General features: G+C 38.3%; 1 protein-coding gene and 1 long non-coding RNA gene across 2 annotated transcripts; both read right to left on the bottom strand.

Annotated features, from left to right (window-relative positions):
• Window positions 1–5,198: 5,198 nt before the first annotated feature.
• Window positions 5,199–7,719, bottom strand: LOC120437453 (selection and upkeep of intraepithelial T-cells protein 7-like). Its single transcript, XM_039608038.1, has 3 exons — window positions 7,196–7,719; window positions 6,021–6,365; window positions 5,199–5,782 (listed from the first exon to the last, which is right to left on the bottom strand). Exons 1-3 carry the CDS (start codon window positions 7,266–7,268, stop codon window positions 5,673–5,675), a joined length of 528 nt encoding a protein of 175 aa, XP_039463972.1. The 5' UTR covers window positions 7,269–7,719; the 3' UTR covers window positions 5,199–5,672.
• A 4,197-nt stretch (window positions 7,720–11,916) lies between these two features.
• LOC120437710 lies at window positions 11,917–24,389 on the bottom strand. The gene is made up of 5 exons (XR_005611360.1): window positions 24,230–24,389; window positions 23,947–24,036; window positions 20,724–20,813; window positions 18,257–18,343; window positions 11,917–13,875 (listed from the first exon to the last, which is right to left on the bottom strand). It is a non-coding gene; the product is annotated as an uncharacterized LOC120437710 (long non-coding RNA).
• Between the last annotated feature and the right edge of the window lie 429 nt (window positions 24,390–24,818).

Below are 24,818 nucleotides of genomic sequence, written 5' to 3'. Positions count from 1 at the left end.
ATAATTAATTACATGTGTCGTAAATATTTATGTAATTAATTATTTCTGATTTTAATTAATTATTGCCACATTGAATAAATTATTTACTGGTGTATTTATTTAATTCATTATGGCAGTCCTGGCGTTCCATAAACCACATGAGAAACACACAAGAGAACAAAAGTTTAATAATAAATCAGATCCCTGCCATGAAATGAGAGTTGGGTCCAACAAACATGAAAGGAAATAAGAGTAAAGTTAATAATGACATAAAATATATTCAAATATTTATATTATCATTGCTGATTTTGTGAGCGGGATGGTGGTTAGCAGTGTTGCCTCATAACAAGAAGGTTCTGGATTTGAATCCACCATGTAGCTGGGGTCTTTCTGTGTGGAGTATGCATGTTATCCTTGTGTCTGAATAATGTCAAAATGTAGCGAGACTGAGAGAAACTTTGTGCTTCCTTCATAATTTTCACATTAAACTGCAAAATCTTCATAAATAATCTCTTAGCATAAAAAACCCACAGGAAATCATTAGTTTGGTAGTTTGTCAAAGAAAAGTAGAGTTTCAGTGCCGTGGTGATTCTGTAACTATCCTGACAAATTAGAGATGAAAATATCAGCCTCTGTGTTCCAAATGTGCAGGTGTTGATTCCAGCTGTTTTACAGTCTGTTCAAACAATTAAACAGCTGCTACATATGACACACTAATCTTTTAAATCTTAGTTTGTTCAAGTTTTATTTATTATGCGACACAGCCACTGCCTATTTCTAGCTGTCTACACTGAGGGTGTAAACATCGGTTACATTTTAAAGATGGTCCAAATTTGGAAACAGCAAGACTGGATGACGTTTTAAATGTGAGGCTCAAACTAAGAGTAAATTCAAACTGAACACTTCAATCAGTGCCACATTGCTTAACATTTGTGTACAAATGACCATCGACAAACATCTCTCATACTCCAAGATGTTTATGAGATCCTGTTGAACAGGATTTCTGATTCTGAGGTGCTGACTTGTAGATGTTTTTATGACACCCAACATTTAACATCAGGGAGTAAGTTTAAAACAACAGGTCAGATTGTAGGATCACCGGTTGTCACTTAAAAGTATTTCAGTGCATCATTGATGTGGCTTTGGAAAGAGATGATGTGAGCTTAAAAAAATACAACCAAGTAATTTATTCATTTTAATGTCAAACTGTGGAAGCATCATTGATGAGCTGCTTGTTAGTATGTCAGTACATAAAGTCCAACGTCTCCCTCTGGTGGCCATATATAAACCATGTGTGAGGATGGTGTTAATGTAAAATGTGAATCATAGTGTTCCAGTCAGTCATCAGTGTGTCTCTGCACAGCTGTAATTAAAATGTGTTCAGAGGGCCTCAGTGTCTGAATGGTTCCAGTTCAGCTCCATAACAGCAGCGTCCCTGGTTTGATTCCTGTGTTTCAGCTCATATCTGCCTCTCTCACTGAGGGGGACGTAACTACATGGACATGGATTTGTTCATCAACCAACTGATGGCCTTGGACTTAAATCTTAAACAAGCTTAAAGTATCTCAATGCATATTATTCACAGTACTTTATTAGTCTGATTAATTTCCCATTATAAGCTGATAAATGCATCTAAAGTACTTTACAGTGTTTTAGTTCTTCTTTGTCCTTCAACTCTGATGGAGCAGCTGTGATCAGAGTGAGAGCTGCAGCTGGAATTTAAAAAAAAGTCTTTACATGAAATCCAAGTTTATGGATGAGTCAGTTTCTCAGAAGTCCCTGAGGGGAAGTTAGATTTCAGGAAATAACAGACTGGGACTGATAAGTTTCAGTTTCATTTTCCTTTTTATTTTTTTTATTTTTTGTTCATTTCAATTCATGCTTATCACATAGCAGCAAATCAACACTTTTTCAAGGTGTTTTATACTATAAGGCGTTAGAATGAAAGCCCGACCTCTTACACTATCAGCAAACACTCAGTATTGATTTTAAGGAGAAAGTCTCTTTAAACAGGAAGAAGCCTCCAACAGAACACGGTCTGGGCTGGGTGGTGAGGTATGTTGGCAGATTACAGTCACTACAGGCCTACTATAGTATATAAGCTATACTAACATAATGAGTACAAAACTGCACATCAACCAGATTAGGAATTATTCAATATAAAGTGAAACCAATATCAACAAAATCATCTGGACTAAAAGTGATCTGTGATCCCAAACAGTGTTCCTAAACCGCAACAAGCATAGCTGGACTGGCCATCGGGCATACCGGGCATTTGCCCGTTGGTTCAGTCAGCATCTGTAATTATGCTGACTGAACTAGATCAATCAAACTATCCTGATCTCACTGATTTGGGTGGAGTTTATTTTTGTTATGCTGACTTTTTACGGTCAGTTACAATAACTCGTACTGCGTACTAGCTAGCATGAAGGAGTTTCTATACATCTGGGTGGGTGCTATGACGTTACTGATAGTGAACATTATTTATTTCATAAGGTTAATTATTAGAGTTGCCAACCGCTCCAAATCGTCTCGTATTCAGAGAAAATATTATGTGTTTCGTATTGAGCTGAAAGGGAACGCAATTTTTCCCAGACTTCAGCTACAATGAAAAAGACACAAAGCTGGAGTTATTCTGTGTGTTTATGCTGCACAGCTGCCTCTTCTTCTCTCATTCAGTTTTTGACAGGGGGCCAGGTAGGGCATTAACGGGAAAAGGGGGGCACAAAGAAATATTTTTCTCCCTTATTCTCATTTAAAATGTCTCGCTTTTAAAAAATAATCATCTGAATCTTACAATAAACGTTTTCATCTGATGTAAAATGTATAGAAATCCATTATTGTACATAGTAATTTTTTTTCAGGGTCCCATCATAATTTCTTCAGAAATAAGTACTGTATATGATGCCAGTATTTTCCCACATTTTCTAGATTCTGTACCAGTACTGTGTGTAAAATGCCATCAAAAAGTCACTTAAGTTTTATTCTTTCTCATCTGTCTTTCTGTCTCCTTTCACTTTTTAAAGGTTGCCAGGTTATAAAAAATATTTTGCCCTGCCATGCTGTTTATTGATGTGGTAAATGAATGGTTTATGAAAATATCTCTAAATCTGTCATTTATTATTTTTAATATTCAGTAATGATCATGTCTCACCTCTAGGCTTCTCTGTCTTAATTTAAGGTTTCCACCATGTGTTGTGGATTCAGGAGGTTAACTCGACCGAGCAGTCTTTGGGTTTTTGTACTGTTTAGAATGCCAGCATAGGGACGATGGTATGTATGTATCAATCTAATAAACTTCAAAGTTCATTAGATTGATACATATATGCCAACAAGACAGTGTACATCACTGTGACAACAGCATTTGTTTTTGTTCAAAGGCTTTATGGTTTTTCCTATAATACCTGATCTCTAGTCAAAATCCCCAGGCTGATTTTTTGTCCCAGTCCAGCCCTGGAAACAAGTAACTAACAAAGTGTTCAGCAGTCTGTAAGAATTGGACATTTGAACACGGATTGAGACGTCATATTCAAAACCAGTTACAAATCAGGATTATAGACAGTATGAGTTTTTAACAAGAATTGAAAACCCTCTAATCACCCACTGAAATCCATCCATCTGAACATTATTGTTCAGGCAGATAATTTTTTGACCAAATCACACAGCCTAAGTCATTGGTGTGAGGAGGGAACTGACTAAACCAACAATCCCATCAAAACCAATGAGGTTTTCCCAAACATGCAACTTTATCCACATTACACAGATGAAGAGAAAACCAACGAGGAAAGCAAGGTCAGCAGTCCTGTGGCTGTCATATTATCACCTTCTATAATCCACAGTGATTTTTAGGGATGCAACGATACCAATTTTTTCAAACCGATCCGATACCGATACTTGGATCTGAGTACTTGCCGATACCGAGTACAAAATCCGATACTTCTACCACACACAAGTTAAACTTAACCAGTAGTAAAGAAACGACCCCAGACAACTCTTTAACACAAAGAAAAGCGTTTACTGAGCGTAAGGGCAGAGACAAATACTGTACAACACATCCCTTTTTAAACTCAAATGATATTCCAATTCCTTAACCAAATGAAATACACTGTATAAATGAAATAATTCCCTTTCAAATTATATTAAACAACCCAACTTATGTTATCACCTTTTGGTAAGTGACTCACTAATATACACTCCAAAACACGTTATATAAATCCACTAAACACACAATATTCACACATGGGCCCCACACACACTCACATTCACACTTGTTGCAGGCCTGTTTGCTGCTCACGCCGGACGATGGAGAAAAATCCTCTTCTCCCCAGTAAGAGCACAAAAGTCTGACTTGCAGTTCCGTTGCTCGGTAGGTCGCCGTTCACCAGTCCCACACTAAATCCACTCCCTGCGGACCCGATGCTGTCTCTGCTACAGCGCGTTAGCCAGTCACTGTCCAGCTCTCCGACAGTCCATAGCGGCTGCCTCCGTGGTGCAGCCAAGCAGTCCGAGCTAGCCTTTAGCCTCGGCGGTCGTAGCTGGAAACACAGTTTTCCACGGTGGTGCGACCGTTGAAATAAAAAGTCACTTCACCCACACTCTGTTGTGAAGCTCTCACACGGTTAGCTTTCTAGTCACACACTCTTTTGTGCTGGTTAACCTCAGTAAAACTAGCCGAGTCTCTCACTTTGGTTCAGCTAACTTCGTGCATCTCTCCATGCCGTTCTCTTCTCTTCCTCCATTGCAACAGATACACAGGTCCCGTTTTATGCTGCCTTCACGGGCCTCCAGAAAATTAGAACTCTGAACAATATTTTAACTCCCTTCAGAGTTACATACCATACAATAATACTTTATGATTAACATAACAGTTTGATTGCTCTAATTACCTGTATTTACCTTGTGACATATTACAGGGCAAATTAAATTCAGGGTACAGTTACATCACATAACTGTGAACACCTTATGTTACCGTGGCGTTCAAGTCCATGGGAATTATGAGTATCTACTCCCAAATTCGGGCTACATTAGTATCGGTTCATGGTATCGGTTAACTTTTACGAGTACGAGTACGCACACATTTTACAGTATCGGCCCCGATACCCGATACCAGTATCGGTATCGGTGCATCCCTAGTGATTTTCCACACTCACACTGTCACATGTTTTTGTGTTTGTGGTCAGTTGGTTCAGTCAGCATCTGTAATTATGCTGACTGCAACATACAAGACACTGGATTTTTAATTAGGAGAGTTCATGAAGGAGCTGGATATGTAATATACAGTAATATACATATATGTATAGTGACTTTGGCTCAAAATGAAGTTGTATATTTTCCACAGCTGCATGACAGAAAAATAAACAATATTTTACAAAGAATATAAACTCAACTACAGCAAGTCACTGATTCTAATACAGCAGAGCGTACTGTAATGTACCTGTGTAAAACAGTTTAACTTGGTGTGAGCAAACCATATTAAAATACTGAAGGTGAAAAAAACTGTAGGTCATAAAGCTACAGGCAGACATTACAAAGATGTTCAAAAGACATGTGAAAGAAATTAAAATTTTAGATGTTTGAAATGTACAGCTGAATGTCCCCCATCTTTAAGGTCCGTCTGTCGTCAGATCATTTTTGTTTTCTTGATTTCATTAATGAAAAAAAACTGAGGTTGGTTTCATTAATGACTGTTTTCTTTACATATTCTGTACCTCAAAAAATAAAATTAAAAAAAGGAGCAAAACAGGAACATACAGACCAACTTTCAGTCCAACAGATCCATTCTCTCTGAATCCTCTTGTCTGACCTGCAGGTGAGAAACAGGTGTGAGGTGTCAGCTGTCAGGTAGGTGATGAGTGAAGAACAGAACAGAATCCATTTCCTCTTCAAACTGCTGTCAGACATTATCTACTGCACTCTGATCACATCACTCAGACCAGCTGCTTTCTACAAAGTCTCATCAGCAACATCTTTAGAAACAAACATCAACAACCAGGAAGCAGCTTCACCTCTGATCACACACACACACAACTCTACTCACTCACCTGGAGGAACAACTCTCAGGGTGATGTTGTTGATGTGATCGTTGGTACTTGCTGCCAACAACACTCGTATAAGACACTTGTATGTTCCAGCGTCATTAACCGTCACATCCTTCAGAATCAAAGACACGTTTCCATCCTTCATCTGTCTGTCCTGCAGATCCACCCGGTTCTTAAAAGATGGATTCTGCTCCTCGAGATAGAATCGCCGATCCACATACAAATAGACATTTTCATTTTGTAGGCCAGGTTTGGTCCACCTTACCACTCTGATGGTGCCCTTATTATTTGGAGCTTGACATGGTAGACTGACAGTCTGTCCAGACTGAACTGTGATGTTTTTCTGGTCTGAAAGAGGAAACAACACAGAGCAAAGTGAGTGAGTGAGCATCAGACAAGGCACTGAAAATATTTTATATATACCGTAAAAGAATTATTTACTTCATATATGCTGCTTACTTTCTTTGACATTTGAGCTAATTATTTTTATTTTAATGATGTGAAGTCCATCTGTGTTTTTTTCTTGATTGCCAAGAAATCAGAGGGAATGTTTGAAAAGCTGTTATCAAAGATATCTTCTCATCATCTGTGGTGACTTTGACCTCAGTTTAACGTCAAAGTCCTGCTGCTTGAATTGTCTAAAACTCTGATGATGGCTGTAGATTAGGGTGGCTGTGGCTCAGGAGGTAGAGCAGGAGTGTGAGTGTGAATAAATATGACAGCAGAGATAAAATAGACATAAAGCACTGCTGATTGAGACATATATAAATTGATTTGACTGCTCAGGTAGAAAAGTACTACATAAGAGCTAGTCTGTTTAGATTGAATAAGGAGCTCATGTTAAATGGAAGCTGATGATTTTCTCAGAGACGTTTTAATATCAGCACCAGATCATTTTGGAAAGACTCCACAGACACTTTGTCTTCTTATTTTTTAAGGGGTTACATGTTTAATTAATTTATTTAATTGATTTCCTGAAGGTTCCACAGAGACATGCCCCCGAAGATGAGCGACTTAAAGCAAACTTTATTTATTAAACAATTATATCACATGTTCAGTTTCAAACAAATACACTGTCTAACAAGCACCTAATACTTTTGTATTATATCATATTGTACACACATAAACCACTCTGAAACTCTTTATTCTTCTTTGTGTTACATACAGTTAAATCTCACCTGCAGAGACGGACACAAAGACGCCAGCAAGCAGCAGAATCGAGCAAAAAAATATACATATTCCTGCAGACATGTCTGATGACCTTTGTTTTTAAAAATCCTTTGTGCTGATATTATCCGTAAATAACAGGACCGGAGTTAAAATTTGACTGCATGAGATCAAATTTGAGGCTTGACCAAAGTCACAGTGAAACATGTCACAAACTCTTTCGATTTCGCTGGGTTTAAATTATTAAAAAGAAAATAATTCTTGACTAATTTCCCAAAAATTATATCCTCGATTGCCACGGAGAATGCATGAAGCCTTCAACATCTTAGAAAAAGGAGCTCACAGTGGGCAGAGCCAGAGACCTTAAACCTTGAAGAACAGGCACATTCTCTCAGCGAGCTGTTTTCATCTGAATGAGAACACGAAGTGGAAAAATATGCCCCCACCAACCCACACACACACACACACACACTTACACACGTCCTGATTTGTAAAATGTTATAGGTTCATCATTCCTATCCTGATGTTGTCTCGAGCTCATGTTTGAACACATACCGAGCTATCTTCGGTTAAAAACTTCAGTCAGCATAAAGACTCATACAACTTGCACAACTCTTTTACATGAACTGGTTAGAAGGCAGAACTGATGAAAGATAAGAATAAATAAAGAGGAAATGCTCAGAGACAAGGATCAGTGCTACTACAATCTGATCTCAGAGGGAAATTTAACTGATTCATAAAGAAAACTGAAAACAAGGGACTTTCGGAATAAACTTGAGTGTGAGTCACTCCACACAGCAGCCGTGTCCGTTCTGTGGAGTTCACCTGTTTTTGTCTGGAAAAAAATTGAATGAAGGAGAAAGAAGTGTTAAAGTTTTAGATTTCTGAGTCAATAACTGCAGTGTGAGATGCACATCACTACGAAGTAATTGTACTCTTTCGATACACCATACTGTTCTTTTAATGGTTTCTATCTGTGAGACAGCAAGCACCACCACCAACACCACCACTTTTTGTGAAGTCTTCATGAAGATGAAACTCTTGTCTTCCTGAATCTCACGGTGGTGAAGGAGATAAAAAAACTTGAAAGCATGACCTAAATCAGGCTCTGAGCTTTGTTTCTGTTGCTGTCTAACAGGCCCAGACAGGAACTGCACACAGCATGTGTGAACATGTGAGATCCTCCTGTCTTCAATCAGTGGAAGGATGTTTGGCTTCTCTGTTGCTTTTTTTTTTCTTTTCTCTTTCTCTTCTACAAATCAACAGGAATAAAGAGTGAAACAGGGTTTTTAGCTATAGGTGTGGCTCCTCTGCAGAGAACTTGTATTATAATGTGCCGGCAACGCCTAATCATCAAACTTTAAACAGACCTCAAGGATTGCTCTGCCATAGAGTTTTCAGCCGTCCATGTTGGAGTCAGGAGTGTAATCGATGTTTTAGGGAGAGTTTACAGTTCAGTGTGGGTGGCAGTGAGAGGGTTTTTTAGTGTTGATGGAGAAAGGGGAAGTGCTAACATACAAAGGGCCAGAGAATTGAAAACAAAGTAAAAAGCTCACTGCAGCTATTGTCAGTGTTTTGTCACAACAGTGAAATCCACTCTTACGCTAAAACACAGACAGGAGGTAGAGCAGGTCACTTACTGATTGGAAGGTTGATGGCTGAACCCCAGTCTGCATGTCAAATATCTTTGGGCAAGATATTAACACCAAGTTGGTCTGATGCATCCACTGGAGTATGAATTTATGAATATTAGACAGAAAGCACTTATTATAGAAAAAAAGTGCTTGTATGAATGTGTAAAGTGCTCTGAGTGCTGCAGGAGAGCAGAAACACACTTTACAAGAATCAGATTATTTACTATTTTACACATTTGTTGACCATAAATTAGACGTTATACTTCTTTGAAATCAACTTGAAGGATGCTGCCTGCATGGATGCATGTGTAGTTGGTGGATGTGGTACATCAGACTGTGCCACTCTTTTTTGTGCAGTCTTTGGGCCATCACTCAATTCAGTTCAATTCAGTTTTATTTATGTAGCATCAAATCAAACAGTTGGCTCAAAGTTCTTTATACAGTAAAGTAAGGACCTTACAATAATGCAGAGAAAACTCCAACAATCAGAGCCACCATTTGCTGACACTGTCCCACTAAACCTTTAAATACTTTAGGAACCACAAGTAAGCCTTCAATCTGAAAGTGAAGCAATGCACAAAGACTGAAGTGAAACTGAGTGTTAAACTAAATTTCCCACAGCAGCCATTGTCTGTGTTTTCATCCAGTGTTCTTAAATATTTTTTATTGTGGTTTTTCTTTTCAACTGTTCAATTCAGTGTTGCTTTCTTACCTTGATCTGGACCACTTGTTAAATGATCGGCCTTTGACAGCCTCATAGATCATCATCTTCCTGTGACACACCAGCACGACTGTGGTGGCTGAAAGCCCGTCTTCACTCACTGTCCAGACGGAAACCTGTGCACATGTTACTCTATTTATTAAGACCTTCTTCACATTAAGTTCTTTCCTCTGTGACGCACTTTGCAATGTTGGCTTTGGAAAAATAAAAAGACTAACATTTTTTAAAGAATCAATTGGATGAGAAATATCACTGTGTATTTTTTAACCCTGGTAATAATGTGTTAGATATTCATACATGTTTACATGACCTGTATGAAGGAACACTGTGGGAGCAGGGAATATTCTGACTCTTTGATTTCAGCCTTGGACTCAAATCTTAAACAATCTTAAAGTGTCTCAGTGCAGATTATTCATTGTACATTAGTCTGACTTATCTCTCACTATAAGATAAGTTCTTACAAAGTACCTTACACTGTGTTAGTTTTCCTTTGTCCTTCAACTCTGATGGAGCAGCTGTGGGAGCTGCAGCTGGGATTCATTCCAAAGTAAAGAAAAACAAGTCTTTACATGACTGAAATCCAAGTTTATGGATGAGTCAGTTTCTCAGAAGTCCCTGAGGGGAAGTTAGGGTTTGTGTTCATTTCAGTTAATGTTCATCATATCAATCAAATAGCAGCAAATCAACATTCCTTCAAGGTGTTTTATACTGAACCGTTAGAAAGAAAGTCCCACCTCTCACACTGTGAGCAAACATTTAGTAATGACAATAAAATCTCCCTTTTAACAGCAAGAAGCCTCCAACAGCACAAGGCCTGTGTGGTGAGGGATGTTGGTAGATAACAGTCACTGCAGCCCGCACTGTAAACACTGCTGTGACACTGTGTGTCTGTGTGCAGATGTGACATATGGTCAGGTTCAAGATGGCTGAGATTATAACTGTGTATGGTGAACAGTTTGCTGCTCTCTGCATTACTAAAATGCTACTGAGCTGATGTTTTGTCTGTCTGTGCAGGCTGGGCCTACTGTATACAACAGCGTAAAGGGAGAATTGGCTTGCTGAGGCCTGGTGATTGCTGACCTACTAACAGACTGGTGAGTGGAGGACAACTGCTGTTCCCTCCCCTTTACAATTTTATTGGTTGTCATATTTTTCCCACAGCTAAGACAGACGTTCAGACCTCGAATCTGTGTGTGTTACACTTACTGTAGGAGTGTGTAAACACATGGGAAGTGAAAAAAATGACTGAAAAGTAAACTAAAACCATCACGGGAATCCCCGAGCGGCCAAGGCCTGTTTTATTGTTACTAAGGGAGGAGTCAGGGTCACCTGATCCAGCATTAACTTAGATGCATTATCAAAAAGGAAAGTTTTAAGTCTAATTTTAATCTGAGCTAAGAGTCATTTTGAAAATAGAGTTTTGAAATTTTAGAGCTACCAATCAAATGACAGAAAGCAGCTCTACATATTGGTTTAAAATGTTATGATATTGAAGGACGTATGATACTAACATGACTCCAAGATTTCTCACAGTGTTACTGGAGGCAAAGACAATGCCATCCAGAAATATTAAAATGCAACATGTTAAAAATATAAAGACATATTTGCATCGTGCACAGGTATAAATTGAATCAACAGCTGCAGTTTTTTTTTTAATGTATCTAACGAACGCTAATATCAGGTATAAAGAGACAGCCACCGTCACATCAAGTCTGGTTGTAACAGTCGGACATCAGAGAAGATTTGACTGAAAATCAATTTGTAGTTTGTTGTCCACCTTAGTTGTACAATTTGAAAGAAATGTTTAATTTTAGTAACGTTTCTCATGAGTTTGTGATCTCAAGAGTTTAATAATCTGTATACAATGCCAGCTTAAGCCTGACAAGGTGACAAAAACAAAACACAACTACAAACGAAATAAAACGAATCTAAAAAAAAAACACTTTTTTAATTTTGTTGAGAAGTTCTTCATTGTTTCTCACATTCATGCTAACTTGATCTTCCCTAGAGGTAAAATTTAAGGATCTTTGCAGCTGATGATCATGTTTGTACTTGTCTAATGTAACTGGTAATCTAATTATTCAATTCCCATAATCTGCCAACTGAACTCTGCTGCAGGCAGCTTCAGGTGAAAAACAAACTGCAGCACTGAATGATGAAAAACTGGAGTCTGGGATTTGCTTCTGTAGATCTTTATCATTCTAAACATGTTGAGCCCACATTTCAGTCTATGAAATGAGAAACAAAGTCCTGCCCATAGACCATAATTTTATTATACCCATTAAAAGCTGATATAAAATATTGACTTTGACCGTTTTTTAAACTACATTAATACAAAAGCGCAAATCAGACACCGAGTCTATAGTTTCTTGTAGCTTATGTTTATTTTCAGTGTTTATATTGGTAAGGTTGTTCAAACTTGCTCTGATATTTTCACATTAAAGCCTTACATTCATTCGCAATGAGCTTTTAATATGAAAGACACGCAGTAGAATGTCGGCAGTATTTTTCTGTACAGTGTTGAGTCTTGAGCTGTCCTGATGAATTAGTGGCGTAAATGTGCATTGTTTATTTATGGCCACTAGAGGGAGATGTTTGACTATGTTTGACTGTAGATGAGGATGTGCACTTCCTGATAAGATGGCATTATTTTTATTTCTAATTAACTGTGGATAAAAACTATCTTCACTTAAGTATGTTTTCATGATGGGATTAAATAAACACTGTGAGCGTCAGAGTGTTTTGCCTTTGTGATCAGGTTAAATGTCTGATCTGAGAAGTTTAATACTACTACTATTATTGTTATTATAATTATTGTTATCATTATGAATCAATAATTTGGGGTCATGGAATCTATTTAATTCTATTTTTCTTTCCTGTAATTCAATAATTAATCTATACTAAATCAAAGAGGGATTTTCTGTTTGGTATTGAGGAAAAGTCACTGGTTAAACCTCGTGCCGTCTGTCTTTTTATGTGTTTGTGGTGCTGCTCTCATTTTATTTCCTGTTGCTGTTTCAGGTCTCTGACTTTGTGCTGCTTTAAACTAAGAACAAACAAATGAAATGAGGTCACTTGTTTTTAGGATTTTACGGACTGTTACTTTGGCTTTTGTCCAAATGTATTTACTGTGAAGTGATCCTGAGATGCTTCCAGGTCAGAAGAGAAATGAAATCTCTCCAGTTAGTGGCATTAATGTCATTTATAAACATATAAATATAAATTTAAAAGCTGCCCCGCTGTGTGACCTAGTTTTAACAGTAGATGACAACAGACAATCAGCACGGCCACGTCAAGCTTCAGTGACAGGTTTAAGAGGAGGGGCTCTGTGCTGGGTCAGGAAATGTGCTCCAGTAATTACTCTGAGTCACATGTTCAGGAATTATTACTTTATCAGACAAAAACTAAAGCCTTTAGTTTTCATCTGAAAGTATTGAGACAGACACTATGAATGTTTCCCAGGGCGAGTAGCAATATTACTACTACTACTAATATAAATAATAACAGTAATAATTGATAACGATAATAATAAACAGTCAATTAATGATTTTCTACTAACAGCACTGTGTTTGTTCTCTTCTACATCATTTGATGAAAAACAGTTGTAATGTAACATAATGAAAAACTGTCTATGGTTATACACCGATGTTCAAGTTCATATCTTCAAACTGACTGTACTGACAGAGTGCATCGGTTAGCCACAACCAAACCGGAACTGTTCACATTTTTCACTTGACAACTCAGTGAAACCCACAGAACCACGTGAGAAACACACAAGAGAACAAAAGTTTAATAAGAAACCAGATCGCTGCCATGAGAACAAGAACTGGATCCAACAAACAAGAAAGGAAATAACAGTAAAGTTACTGGCAACATAAGATATATTAAAATATTTATATTAATATTGCTGATTTTGACATTTGCATGTTCTCCTTGTGTTTGTGTGGGTCTCTGCAGGTTCTTTGGCTTCCTCCCTCAGTCCAAAAACATTCAGTTAGTGGGGTTAGGTTAATTGATTATTCTAAATTGCCGTAGGTGTGAATTCTCTCTGTGTTAGCCCTGCAAGACTGGGGACCTGCTGAAGGTGTACCCTGAGTCTTGTCCTACAGCAGCTGGGATAGGCTCCAGCCCCACTGCAACCCTGAATTTGTAAGTGGAGGAGGATGTAATAAGTCAAATAAAAGACACAAAACATCAAAAAGAAATCTTTTCAACATATGGATGTGTCTGTGGTGGTGATGGGTGGACCAGTTAGAGACCAGCAGCTGGACGTCAGTGGTTGGACTGGTGGACTACTTCAGTGAAGAGTAGACGACGTCTGGCTCTGGTTTAAAGTCTGAACACAAACACACACAGTTATTAGAAACAAACAAAAGAAGAGGAAACATGATTATAAGCTTTGTAGTTCAATCAAGACCTCCAGTCTCCACTTCTCTGCATCACACACAGTCCCAGTTCAGACTTCAAAGGGAACCAGCTCAGACACAGCCAGCTTCTTATTTCTCACTCCACCCGAAGATTAACAGACTGATCAGATCACAAACAGCAGCAATAAAAAAAGAAAACAAAAACAAAAACAAGCCTTCGACACCATTTTATGCACTACCCAGAGTCAAGGATTTTTTTTTTTTGACCAGCCAATTAAAGTGAAGTATATTTATCTGTTCTTATCATTGCATTAGCTTAATCTAAGCATTAGGTTAGATGAAGTGATAGCTTTCATAAACCGCAGCAGATGTTTAGAGTTCTCTTCTCATAACATCTGTACTGTAAAACAACAAATGACCAGAAAGAGCTGGGGGGTATTTTTGTGAAAAGGAAGGTGGGCGACCACAAAGCTGCCATCTTCTCTCAATGCAGACTGATGCACTTCACCACAAAGCACAAAGCAAGCAGCTTCTCACTGCATGATCACTGCTATTGGCTGAACCAGAGCGCACAGCAGAGACAATTCTCACCAGCTTCAGACTAACTGGGTAAACAGGAAGTAGCTACTGTGGTTTTACATGCAGAACTTTAAAAATGTTCACAAAAAAGTTTGATTCATTCTATTAAAGGACAGTTTCAGAGGCTCGCTACACTCAGTTAAGGATCTCTAGACTTTTCCGTTCATGTCTTCATACGTCTCATAGTGACAGCTCCAGGATTATAGTGAAAAAACCTTCCAAACTCACAATTTTCCTCATCATCATCCAAATCACCAAATGTTAGCATACCGAGAAGATGGTGAACATGATGAATGTTAAACCTACTGCTAACCTTCTAACGCTAGTAGTTAGCTTCAAGCAAAGTCCCACTTCCTGGGTGTTTAAACTGACCTAATACAGGAGGAACTGACTGAAACCAGTGCTGCCAGATTTAATTTCACAGATTAAATAATCTTTGATAATGGTCCAATGTCAACTAAAAACACTGAATGCAGAACGTCACACCAGCAGTCAGACTTGGTGATGCTAGTGTGACGGTCTGGTACTGCTTTGCTGCTTAATTCAAGGAACAATGAATTATCCTCTATCAGAACATTTTGCAGGAGAAAACCATCAGTTGATGCCCTGAAGCTCGAGCACACCTGGATTATGGAGCATGACAATGATCCAAACTCGCAGCAGCAATTCCATCTCTCAAAAGACAAAATAGAGAAAGATATTTTTGGGGGTGCCCTAGTCAAAATTTATTTTAATTATATTTAAGATGCTTTGGCATAACGTTAAAGAGACCATACATACTGGTGAACCCTCCAGTGTAGCTGAAATTAAAAACGCATAATCAGCATTTTTTCACAGGGCCAGGTAGGCTTGGATGGCTTTTTTCCTGTATGTTAAATGAACTCATGATTTTAAAAATGTTTGGTTATTAGCCTTTTATCAGTATTGCATTTTGGTTTCATTTAAATGAGTATGGTAGAAATGTGTTGTGTTTTGCAAATAAGCAAACAGCTTTAACTTCTGTGCAGCTCATCAGTCTCATGGTCTGTATCAGAAACATGTTAAACTGAATCTTCCCAATCAAATAAAATTTAATGATCATAATCAAGATGAATGTATGTGGTCACCTGTCAAGATGTCAAAAGCATTAACTTTATCAAAGATATTTCAGAATTTAAGTATACAATACTGTCACAATACAGCTATGTGCAGGCGAGAGTAGGACCCAAACACAAGCTCGCAGAGACAAAAAGTAAACTCAAAAAACAGCTTTAAGGGAAACAAAGAATAAAACTAAACTGGGAAAACTAATACTAAATCATACATGGAAACACAGGGAGAATCACACAGCTATGATGGAGGACGCAACACTGACAAAGAGAAACATGGGGCTTAAATACACAGAGGGATAACGAGGGCGAATGAGCCACAGGAGGAGAGCACAGCTGGGAGTAATTAGGCAGGACGAGACAAGGGAAACAAAACTAGAAACATTAACAAAGGACATAGACTGTGAAAGTAAAACAGGAAACACACTGACTGAACTCAAGACAGACTGGGGAGACAGAACATAGGGACCTGAAACATGGGACAGAAAGGCACAGTAGACACAACAAGAACACAACAACGCCACAGGGGAAGAGTTAAACAAAACACAGGAACACAGGACCTCTTTCAAAATAAAATGGGAAATATAATGAAACGCAAACATGACAACATAAGAAACACTGACATGAAACACATGAAGGACAAGGGAGACTTAACAGGGGTTGGATACACAAGGGGAATCTAATAAATAAATGAACTGTAGATAACCTAATGAACAAAATAAACTCAAACTTAAAACGCTGGGTCAAAAGACGCAGGATCGTGACAAATATGAGTGGTGATTTGCAATGAAAGGGGAAAATATACAGTGAGAAGTTTTTATAAGTAACTTTTAATGAGTAATCCTCCATTCTCATTTATGACTACAAAATTTGATAAAACATAATTGCAAAATGTCAAAAGAAAAAAAACCCTAACAATTCTCTGTTAATGAGATCAAATGTTCAAACTACTGTGACTGAAAGCAGACATGTTAGCCGCAACCAAACCAGAACAAGTCAAATTTTGCATCTGACATTTTGGTGAATTCCACCACGAGATCACGTAACCACGTGAGAAACACACATAAAACTAAATGTATATTTGTTGTGCAAAGAAACAAAATCACTGCTGAGGAAACATGAGGCAACAGGCATAAACACAAAGAAGAGTGTTACAGGAAACATAAACACATTTATACAGTATTTCCCTGCTCTTAAAGCCAGATTAATCAGGGATTGGACTGGTAGGACCTCTGACCCTGATGTGAGTGATAGACCCAGAGGAGGGCAGGCCCATGTATTTCTTTCAGACTATGTGTTACTGGGCCCTATGGGCTAAGCCCCAGTTCCCCCACAAGCACCTCTCTCCTTGGCTGCTTCCAGGGTAGGAATGAACCCAAGGGGTGTTTTGTTGTTGGACCACAGTCTCTCCACTTAGGTAAAAGAGGACCAGAGCTGTCAAGTGATCACTACCTGATGCTGAGTTGGATCAGGTGATGGGAAGGATGCTGGACAAACCAGGCACACCCAAATCTCTGATAAGTATTGGTTGTGTCTGACAGATGGCCCAGTTCACAAGATCTTTAATTCCCATCTTCAGCAGAACTCCAGCAGCATTCTGAGGCTTGAGAGAGTGAGTCCAAATGGACGATGTTCCACACCTTTCATAGCTGAAACTGCTTTATAGAGTTGCAGCTGCAAGGTTATGGGTACGTGTTATGGCAGTAACCCCCAAAACAGATGGTAAACTTACAAGATGAAGGAAGCCATGAAGATGAATTCCTATAAAGTTTAGATGGTTTATGTGACTCTGGAGTGAGGTGACAATTCCCAACAGTAGTAGTAGTGTGAAGTAAAAACTCCAGTGTGGGAGGACTCAGTGAGACAATGGAGCAAAACTGTCAATCTGCCTTGAAGCAATTCTGACAAACCATTAAGTGACGCAGTAAATCCAGTGTGGATGGAGCGCTGCTGACCTCGGCTGAAGTTATAGACATGAAATGGAAATATTACCTCACTGATCTGTTGCTACAGGCCGATCAGTCCCTGTACAACCATAGCAAGACCCTGGTTTGCATTTCTGTTAGTAAATCTGATTTGTTGTTGATGATGATGCTGATGAATACATGTTCCAACTGGAATCTGTCATGGCTGCACTTCATCACTGGTTCTCTTCCTAACATTTATGGATAAAATTTCTGGGTCCAACTAAGAGGTGGAGTGTTTCTGCTTTGGTGGCCTTGGTATGACCTCTATATTATGATGTGGTTCTTCTGGCCTCATCTGTTGGTATCCTCCAGTGTGCATTAGAGGGATTTGCAGCTCAGTGTGAAGTAGCTGTGTTGAGAATCAGCAACTCCAAATCTGACACCAGCACTTTAGTTGTCTTCGGTGGTCTTTCAGGTCTTTTGGTGCTGTTGGGCTGGTCGATGCAATCCTTCTTTTTAAAAGTGCAGCGGACTGTTGATCAGGCCATTTGGTCGTAATAGTATTTTTTTATGTCATGTCCATGATAGTCTTACTTTAGTCTTTTTTAGACCATGATGGTAGCATTGCTGTCTTTAGAGTTCAAATTGAAATTGCATTCAGATTGAATTCACTTTGAAGTGACTTTAGATCTTTTGTAACCTTAATTTGTTGCCTTAAATTGTATAAATGAATAGTGATGTATAAGTACCAGTTCAAAGGTGCAGAGCAGCTTTACCTTTTTTCCTCTTTGGTCTGAAGGCTATTTGTCCATAATTGATGTCTTCTGTTCTCACTCCTGAGTACACTGCAGCTGGATCACTCTCTGCAGAGTAACGTACATATACATTTCTGTAAGTAGAGCAGCTGCAATAGTACTGTTACATTATTGCAGTATACTGTATGCTTTACCACTTGTGATTGCCACAATTTGTTATTTGTGTATTACTCAAAGTGTATTGACACACTGAGGTTGTACATAAATCCCACTTGCACTGTTCAAACTCTGCCAGTTCATCACAGATGGTCCTGCACTGGGTTATTGAGCACAGCACCATGTAAAGTTATGAACCTACGTGTATCAAATAATGCTAAAACATTTTATAATATATTATATTATATATTATACTATGATGTAATTATTTTGTAGTGTGCTATGGTTGATCGACCCTGCCTGATATGAACATATTCTGCTCTTCTAAACATGATCACTAAAAAAAACAACAACAAAAAAAACAAGCCTCTGTCCATAATTTTAGATACAACACAGGGTTGAGGGATTATTTGTTTTAGAAGTGTCAGTTAAATTCAATAACTGCAACAATTTTTCACAGTTATCTCATCTGAATACCTCTGCATGGAAACACAGAATGACCGCATGGAACTGGGTGGGTGTTTTGTGAAAAATGAAGGTCGAACACCACAATGATGTTACTTTTTTTTTCTTTTTTCTTTTTTTTTAGCACAGGCTGATGCAAGTCACCACAAGGCAGAGAAGCAACAGCTTCTCACCTATCACTATTATTAGCCAAACCAGAACACACAGCAATGAGAATTTTATCAGCTTCACACCAGCTAAAGTCAATAACAGGAAGAAGCTGTTGTGGTTTTACATGTAGGACTAGGTTAGAAAATAATTCATTGCTTTCATGGAGAGTTTGAATGTCTCATAGTAACAGTAACATCCTCAAAAAAAATGTGTGTTCACCAAACCTAGATAGTGAACTTATCTTGGCATCATCTGAGATGCTTTGGCACATAAGCCTCAGTTATGATTCTACCCAATGTTCTATCGACCAGATGTGGCTCCAGAATCCCAAAACACAAGTGCCTGAGTTGAAGGAGTCACACTCTACCTGAGTAAAAGAAGATGTAAGATTATGATGTAAGGTTTGGGTAAAGTAAGGTTAGCCATAAAAACTGAAAAATAATTTCAGTATTATGTAAAATGACTTTCTTTCAGGGAACACAAAATGGGTTAACAATATAAAGTTGTTCTGCAGCAATGGAGGTTCATCAAGCCTTGATAGCTGGTGCTACTAATTCCTACATTGGATTTCTCAGGCTGACCCCTATATTTAGCCTTTCCAGGGGTCGAGCGGTACATGGGACACTGGGTAGGATTCTATACGCACCCGCAGAGATGAGCTAGGAGGAAGACAGCCTAAACACCTAAACAGCATCCTTTGTTGATCTCAGAGGGCCTCTGTGAGCTGGGGGAACCTAACGGTGTCAACAACCAGGTTATTGGGACCCAGAGGTAAGTAACTGTGTTTTTATGTTTATGTGTTCCAACATAAAAGAAAGTATTGTGCTGTAGAAAGTAGTGTGTTACTACAGAAATGGCAAGAAAAAAGCAAATAACAACAGAGGTGAGACAGACCATCATACACTCTGCTATGTGTCTAGTTGGTCAGTGGTTCATTCCACAGCAAGATAATGACCCAACACATTAGTGCAAGCTATGCCAGAACTACCTCAGGAAAAAAGAAGATGGTAAGCTTGAAAACGTGGAGTGGTCAGCACAGTCTCCAGACTTAAAACCCATCAAGCTGGTTTGGGATGAACTGGACAGAAGAGTGAAAGCAACGCAACCTACAAGTGCCACATTTATGGGAACTTTCTGAAGAATATTTGATTTCTGTTGTAGAAAGAACGCCACGCGTGTGCTCAGCTGTTATATCTGCAAAAGGTGGCTACTTTGATGAGTCACAACTTTAGAATATAAATTGATTCCATAATTTCTTGTTGAATTCCAGTTGTCTTTTTGTAAAATGCTTTAATTTCAGAGTGCAATGAGACATTAACCTGGATAATTTTCAATAAATCTGGAAAAACTGGATTGTTCTAAAACTTTTGACCCGTAGTGTATATACATGGCAAAACTAACTGTGTGTGTGTGTGTGTGTGTGTGTGTGTGTGTAATTTCAGTTCCTTGTGCTGACAGGAAATTTGGCTAGTGAAATATAACTTCCAGGATCCTGGTGACAGAATGGATGGACAGATTCTGACTTTCTAAAGCAGCCAATACAAAGACAAACAAAACTTTCCAAATGTTTTCATAAGCCTGGTGTTAATCAATATGTGAGCAGACTAGGATGGTGGATATTATGAACATTACACCATGCTAACCAGCTTGTAGCATTCCGATTTTACAATTTAGAGTTTGAACTGAAAATGATGAAGACAATGAAGATCAGCTGTACCTGACTTTTTTTTCTTGTCTTTGATGATGATTTGCCCATAAGTGACGTAGTCTGTTCTCACTGCTGGAGAGACTGCAGCCGGATCACTCTCTGCACAATGAAACACACACAGAGGACGTCAGTGCAGGCAGTACAAGTGATAGCAGAGCTGACTGAAACTGCTGCTCTAGCAGAACTCTTTATGCACACACACAAAAATACAAACAACAGCAACAACAAAACAGTTACAACACTGCAAAAGTCTTGAATCACCCGTCATTTTTTCATATTTTGCTTCCGACGAGTCAGACTTTTGTGTGTTTTCAAGTGCTATTGAACAATATTTCTCCAGACTTTTTAAGGTCTTTCAAAGTTTTTCTTTGGACAATGGCTGCTATTTTTCCACATCCTTTTCAATCCACTCCTTGTAGCTGACCATTTCCAGAATATCTTTTTTTAATTCAAGTATAAACAGGGACCTAACTACATAACTCAAATGATGAACTAGTGTTGTGTGGCCCTTCAGTTGATGGGTGCCAAGGAACAATTCTTAAGGAAGCTAAAGGCTGAGGTATGTCACATTACACAAGAAAATCACCATCAGTATGTAGGTAGGACTTCAGGAGAAAAGTACAACAGTGAGTGTCTACAGCCATCTGTAGCTCATGCTGGGGACTCTTTCATTGTTCAGGTTGCATTTTAACCTTTGGTGTTCGAGATCTTGTCCAAACTGATGGAAATATGAACACAGAAAAGTACCACAATGTTATATCATCTGGGAAGCGTCTGGTTGGTAACATTTGTTTTAGTATGGCGGTGATCCCAAACACACTGAAAATGCAGTAAAAGCATGTCTAGATAGAAAAAACAAACATAATAGATCACAAATTAGCCTCCCCAGAGCTTGGACCTCAACATTATTGACACGGTGTTGGATATATCCTGACAGAGAATAGAAAAAAGTCCAAAGAAGAGCTTTGGATGTCCTTCAAGAAGCCAGGATATTTTATCTGGAAGACTTTTAAAAGAAATGACAAGAAAGTTTGGCTGAGAGACTGTGCTGAAGAATAAAGGTGGTCATACCAAAGATGGACTTTCAAGATCACTAGAATTGTACAAACTCAGTTTTTTCCCTATAAACTCTACTTTCCATGTATGATTATGCATAACTCACTGCACCTAGCTACCATTTTTCTGTCAAAATATAGCAAAATGAGAGGTAGCTCAAGACTTCTGAGTGAGTAATATGGATCAGTGAAACTTTCACTTTCCATTTTCATTTATTCTGAGTATCTGATTTTTTAAATAATAATGATTAAACATTAGGCAAAGATTTAATTAACTGAAAACATGACATATGATGTTCCTTTTATATTTCCACACTTTTTCTTCACAGTCTTGTGTATTTATGTATTTATGTAGTATGTGTGTATTTATTACAGCCCCGTATTCATAATCTAATGTTTTCTGGTTTTATGTGAATAATATGAAAAACTTAATTGAAAAACAAACTTCTTTTGCTTTTCTGTTTTATTCATTTATTTATTTTTAAACTTGTGTGTTGTGGATGTTCTCCATGTAGCACATCATACTCATGTTGACTCATGTCAAAACTGCATATTCCATTTCAATAATATTATTGATGATAATAATAATGAATGCATGTTCCTTCCTCTTTTTTTGTAATTAACAGCTCATTGGTAAAATGGTTGTAGCTTGCATTGTTGCTCGAAGCAAGACGACTTAGAGCTGTCAGCTTCTGTGAACCACAGACCACAAAAACAATCACACATACAAAGAACAAGACTCACTAGGTGTAAAACTTTACGGAGAGATAATTTGATGATGTGTAATGCTGTTTTGAACAAAATAAATCTATATTTGGTCATCAAAAAAAAGGATTAAACTATAATACGAAACTCTAAAAACTCTCATTTCACAGTTTAACTGTTGTATCAAAAATTCTGAGTTGCTTGTTTTAGTGTTACAGCAATGTTTTCACACTTCTAATCATCCTTCACATGCTCCATAATGTCCTTATTTAAACATAGCACCAGACTAAACCAGGTCTTAAACTCTTGAGGAGATGAAGGTCAAAAAATATCATGATAATTCAAACTATGCTCATAAGGGATGTTCTAGTTTAAAATATACCCTTATTCCTATTATGCATGAATGTTACCAGATTGTAAAGGTGCGTGACAAACAATTATAAGCACTCAACAACCATCTAGATAACTTTTATGTCGAAGGTCATGGGATATAAAATCAGTGTCGATCATCTTATAATAATTAAAAGGTTTGCTGACTTTACACAAAAATAAGGTTTAAGTTCTTTGTTCTTCATTAAATTAAAATTCTACTACATATTGCAAAGGTACACAGCAGTATAGCGTCACTAAAGGTTGACTCCAGAGTACTGGCACGATCAATGCAAATGGGTCCTCCGACAAGAACAAAGAACAAGCCAATTATCCTCTGAGAATGAGAAAACTGAAATATTAATAATTACAGTTCGCCTAATGTCCACTTCAGTCTGCAGAGATTCCCATGTTGTAATGCACAGAAATTAATACGCATGCTACAAAAAACAGTTTTTGATCTGTACTGTTATTTTCCACAAAAACTGCACAGAAGGAAAATGTATGAATGCTAAGTTCAGTATGGGAGATCTGTAGTCACCAATTTCTGTTTCCTGCGTGATGGCAGGTAATCTAAGCTTTACGTCACTTCCACTTTCCAAAGCTGTCAAGCTGATTTTGACATCACTGCTCTGGTCCAATCATCTTTCTGCTGGTCTTCTTCACGCCAATCAGCCTTCACAGCCTTCACAGCATTGTCGTCTTTCCCTCATCACTCAGACTCCGTCCAAGCCTCCATCTTTATCTCCACCACCAGGATCTAGACTCCTGGGGGTCCTGCCCTAATCCCTATCACTGCTGGGATTTTGTTCTGCTTTGATGGGCCATCTGAGTTTAACTGCAAAATTCATTGATTCTGTACATATATAATTGAACATATGAATCATAAATCATGTTTAGCTTCTTCTGATGATCAAGCGATCTCACCTTATTGAACTTATTTTGGAGGTACAAGAGTGTACCTCTTTTCTACTGCCCTGAAGATGTATCAGACTAAGTGTTCCTTCTGTATTTAACCTCACCTTATAAACAAATATCCACAATGTAAAAAAATCCAACTTATTTTACAAAGAAAAAAAAAGACAAAAGAAGAAAATACTTACCTCTGTTTTGTTGGGCAATCTGTTGTTGGCAATTGGATATTTTGACATCACTATATGTGATGTTATCTTCTGAAGCCGTCTCCTGTTCAGCTTAAATGACCAAAATTCATAAGCAAAGAAAAGAAAAAAAATAGGTATCTGACCTTTAACCCAAAAACAGTGGTGATCGTTAGAAAAGGAACACCAATTGATAACATTCACATGCAATGAAGAAAGATAAAAAATAAACTGAATTATAATAAGTTTTAAAATTTCAGATAAAAAAAACAAGTCTGAGTCTCACCTTCAGGTTTCCTGTGAACATATTGTCTCACCAGCACAACCAGTAACACCAGTAGAACCACAACACACACTGATCCAACACATGACAACACAGAGAGAACAGGAGGAGAGAGTGATGGAGGAAGAATGATGGAGGTGGAACCAGGACGAGAGGTGGATGTAGGTGGAGGTGTGGATGTAGGTGGAGGTGTGGTGGTGTGTTTGTCTAAAATAAAGCAAACACAGTCATTAAGTTGTCGTCACATTGTAAATGTTGAAAGCTGCAGAAACACAGACAGGTGAGTGTGTCACCTGTGACAGTGATCCAGCTGGATGGAGACTCTCCATGACCGCTGATGTCACACTTGTAGAGGCCTTCATCAGACCTGGAAACATGCTGGATGGTCATGTGACCTGTAGGCTGCTTCCTGATGAGGGAGCCATCTTTATAGAAAGCAGCTGGGAGGTTGGAGGGAGTGGTCTTTGTTTTACAGAGCAGAGTGACGTCATCTCCCTCCATCACAGGGAGGACAGGACTCTGCAGGATCACTGATCCACCTCAACACAGAGACAAACTACAGCATTTCATCCATTTACACACAGCTTCATCA

Source organism: Oreochromis aureus, linkage group 3 (assembly GCF_013358895.1).
Source record: "Oreochromis aureus strain Israel breed Guangdong linkage group 3, ZZ_aureus, whole genome shotgun sequence".
Taxonomy (NCBI): Eukaryota; Metazoa; Chordata; class Actinopteri; order Cichliformes; family Cichlidae; genus Oreochromis; species Oreochromis aureus.
The sequence above is the reverse complement of the archived record's forward strand: the minus strand, read 5'-3'. Positions and strand labels throughout refer to the sequence as shown.

What these genes read in the sequence shown, in the direction of transcription:
- LOC120437453 (XM_039608038.1), bottom strand. Translation starts at nt 7,268, where the DNA reads ATGTCTGCAGGAATATGTATATTTTTTTGCTCGATTCTGCTGCTTGCT. An exon ending in CTTTGTGTCCGTCTCTGCAG is followed by an intron (nt 6,366 to 7,195) that starts GTGAGATTTAAC and finishes TTCCTCTTTCAG; the next exon opens with ACCAGAAAAACATCACAGTT. An exon ending in CCTGAGAGTTGTTCCTCCAG is followed by an intron (nt 5,783 to 6,020) that starts GTGAGTGAGTAG and finishes TCTCACCTGCAG; the next exon opens with GTCAGACAAGAGGATTCAGA.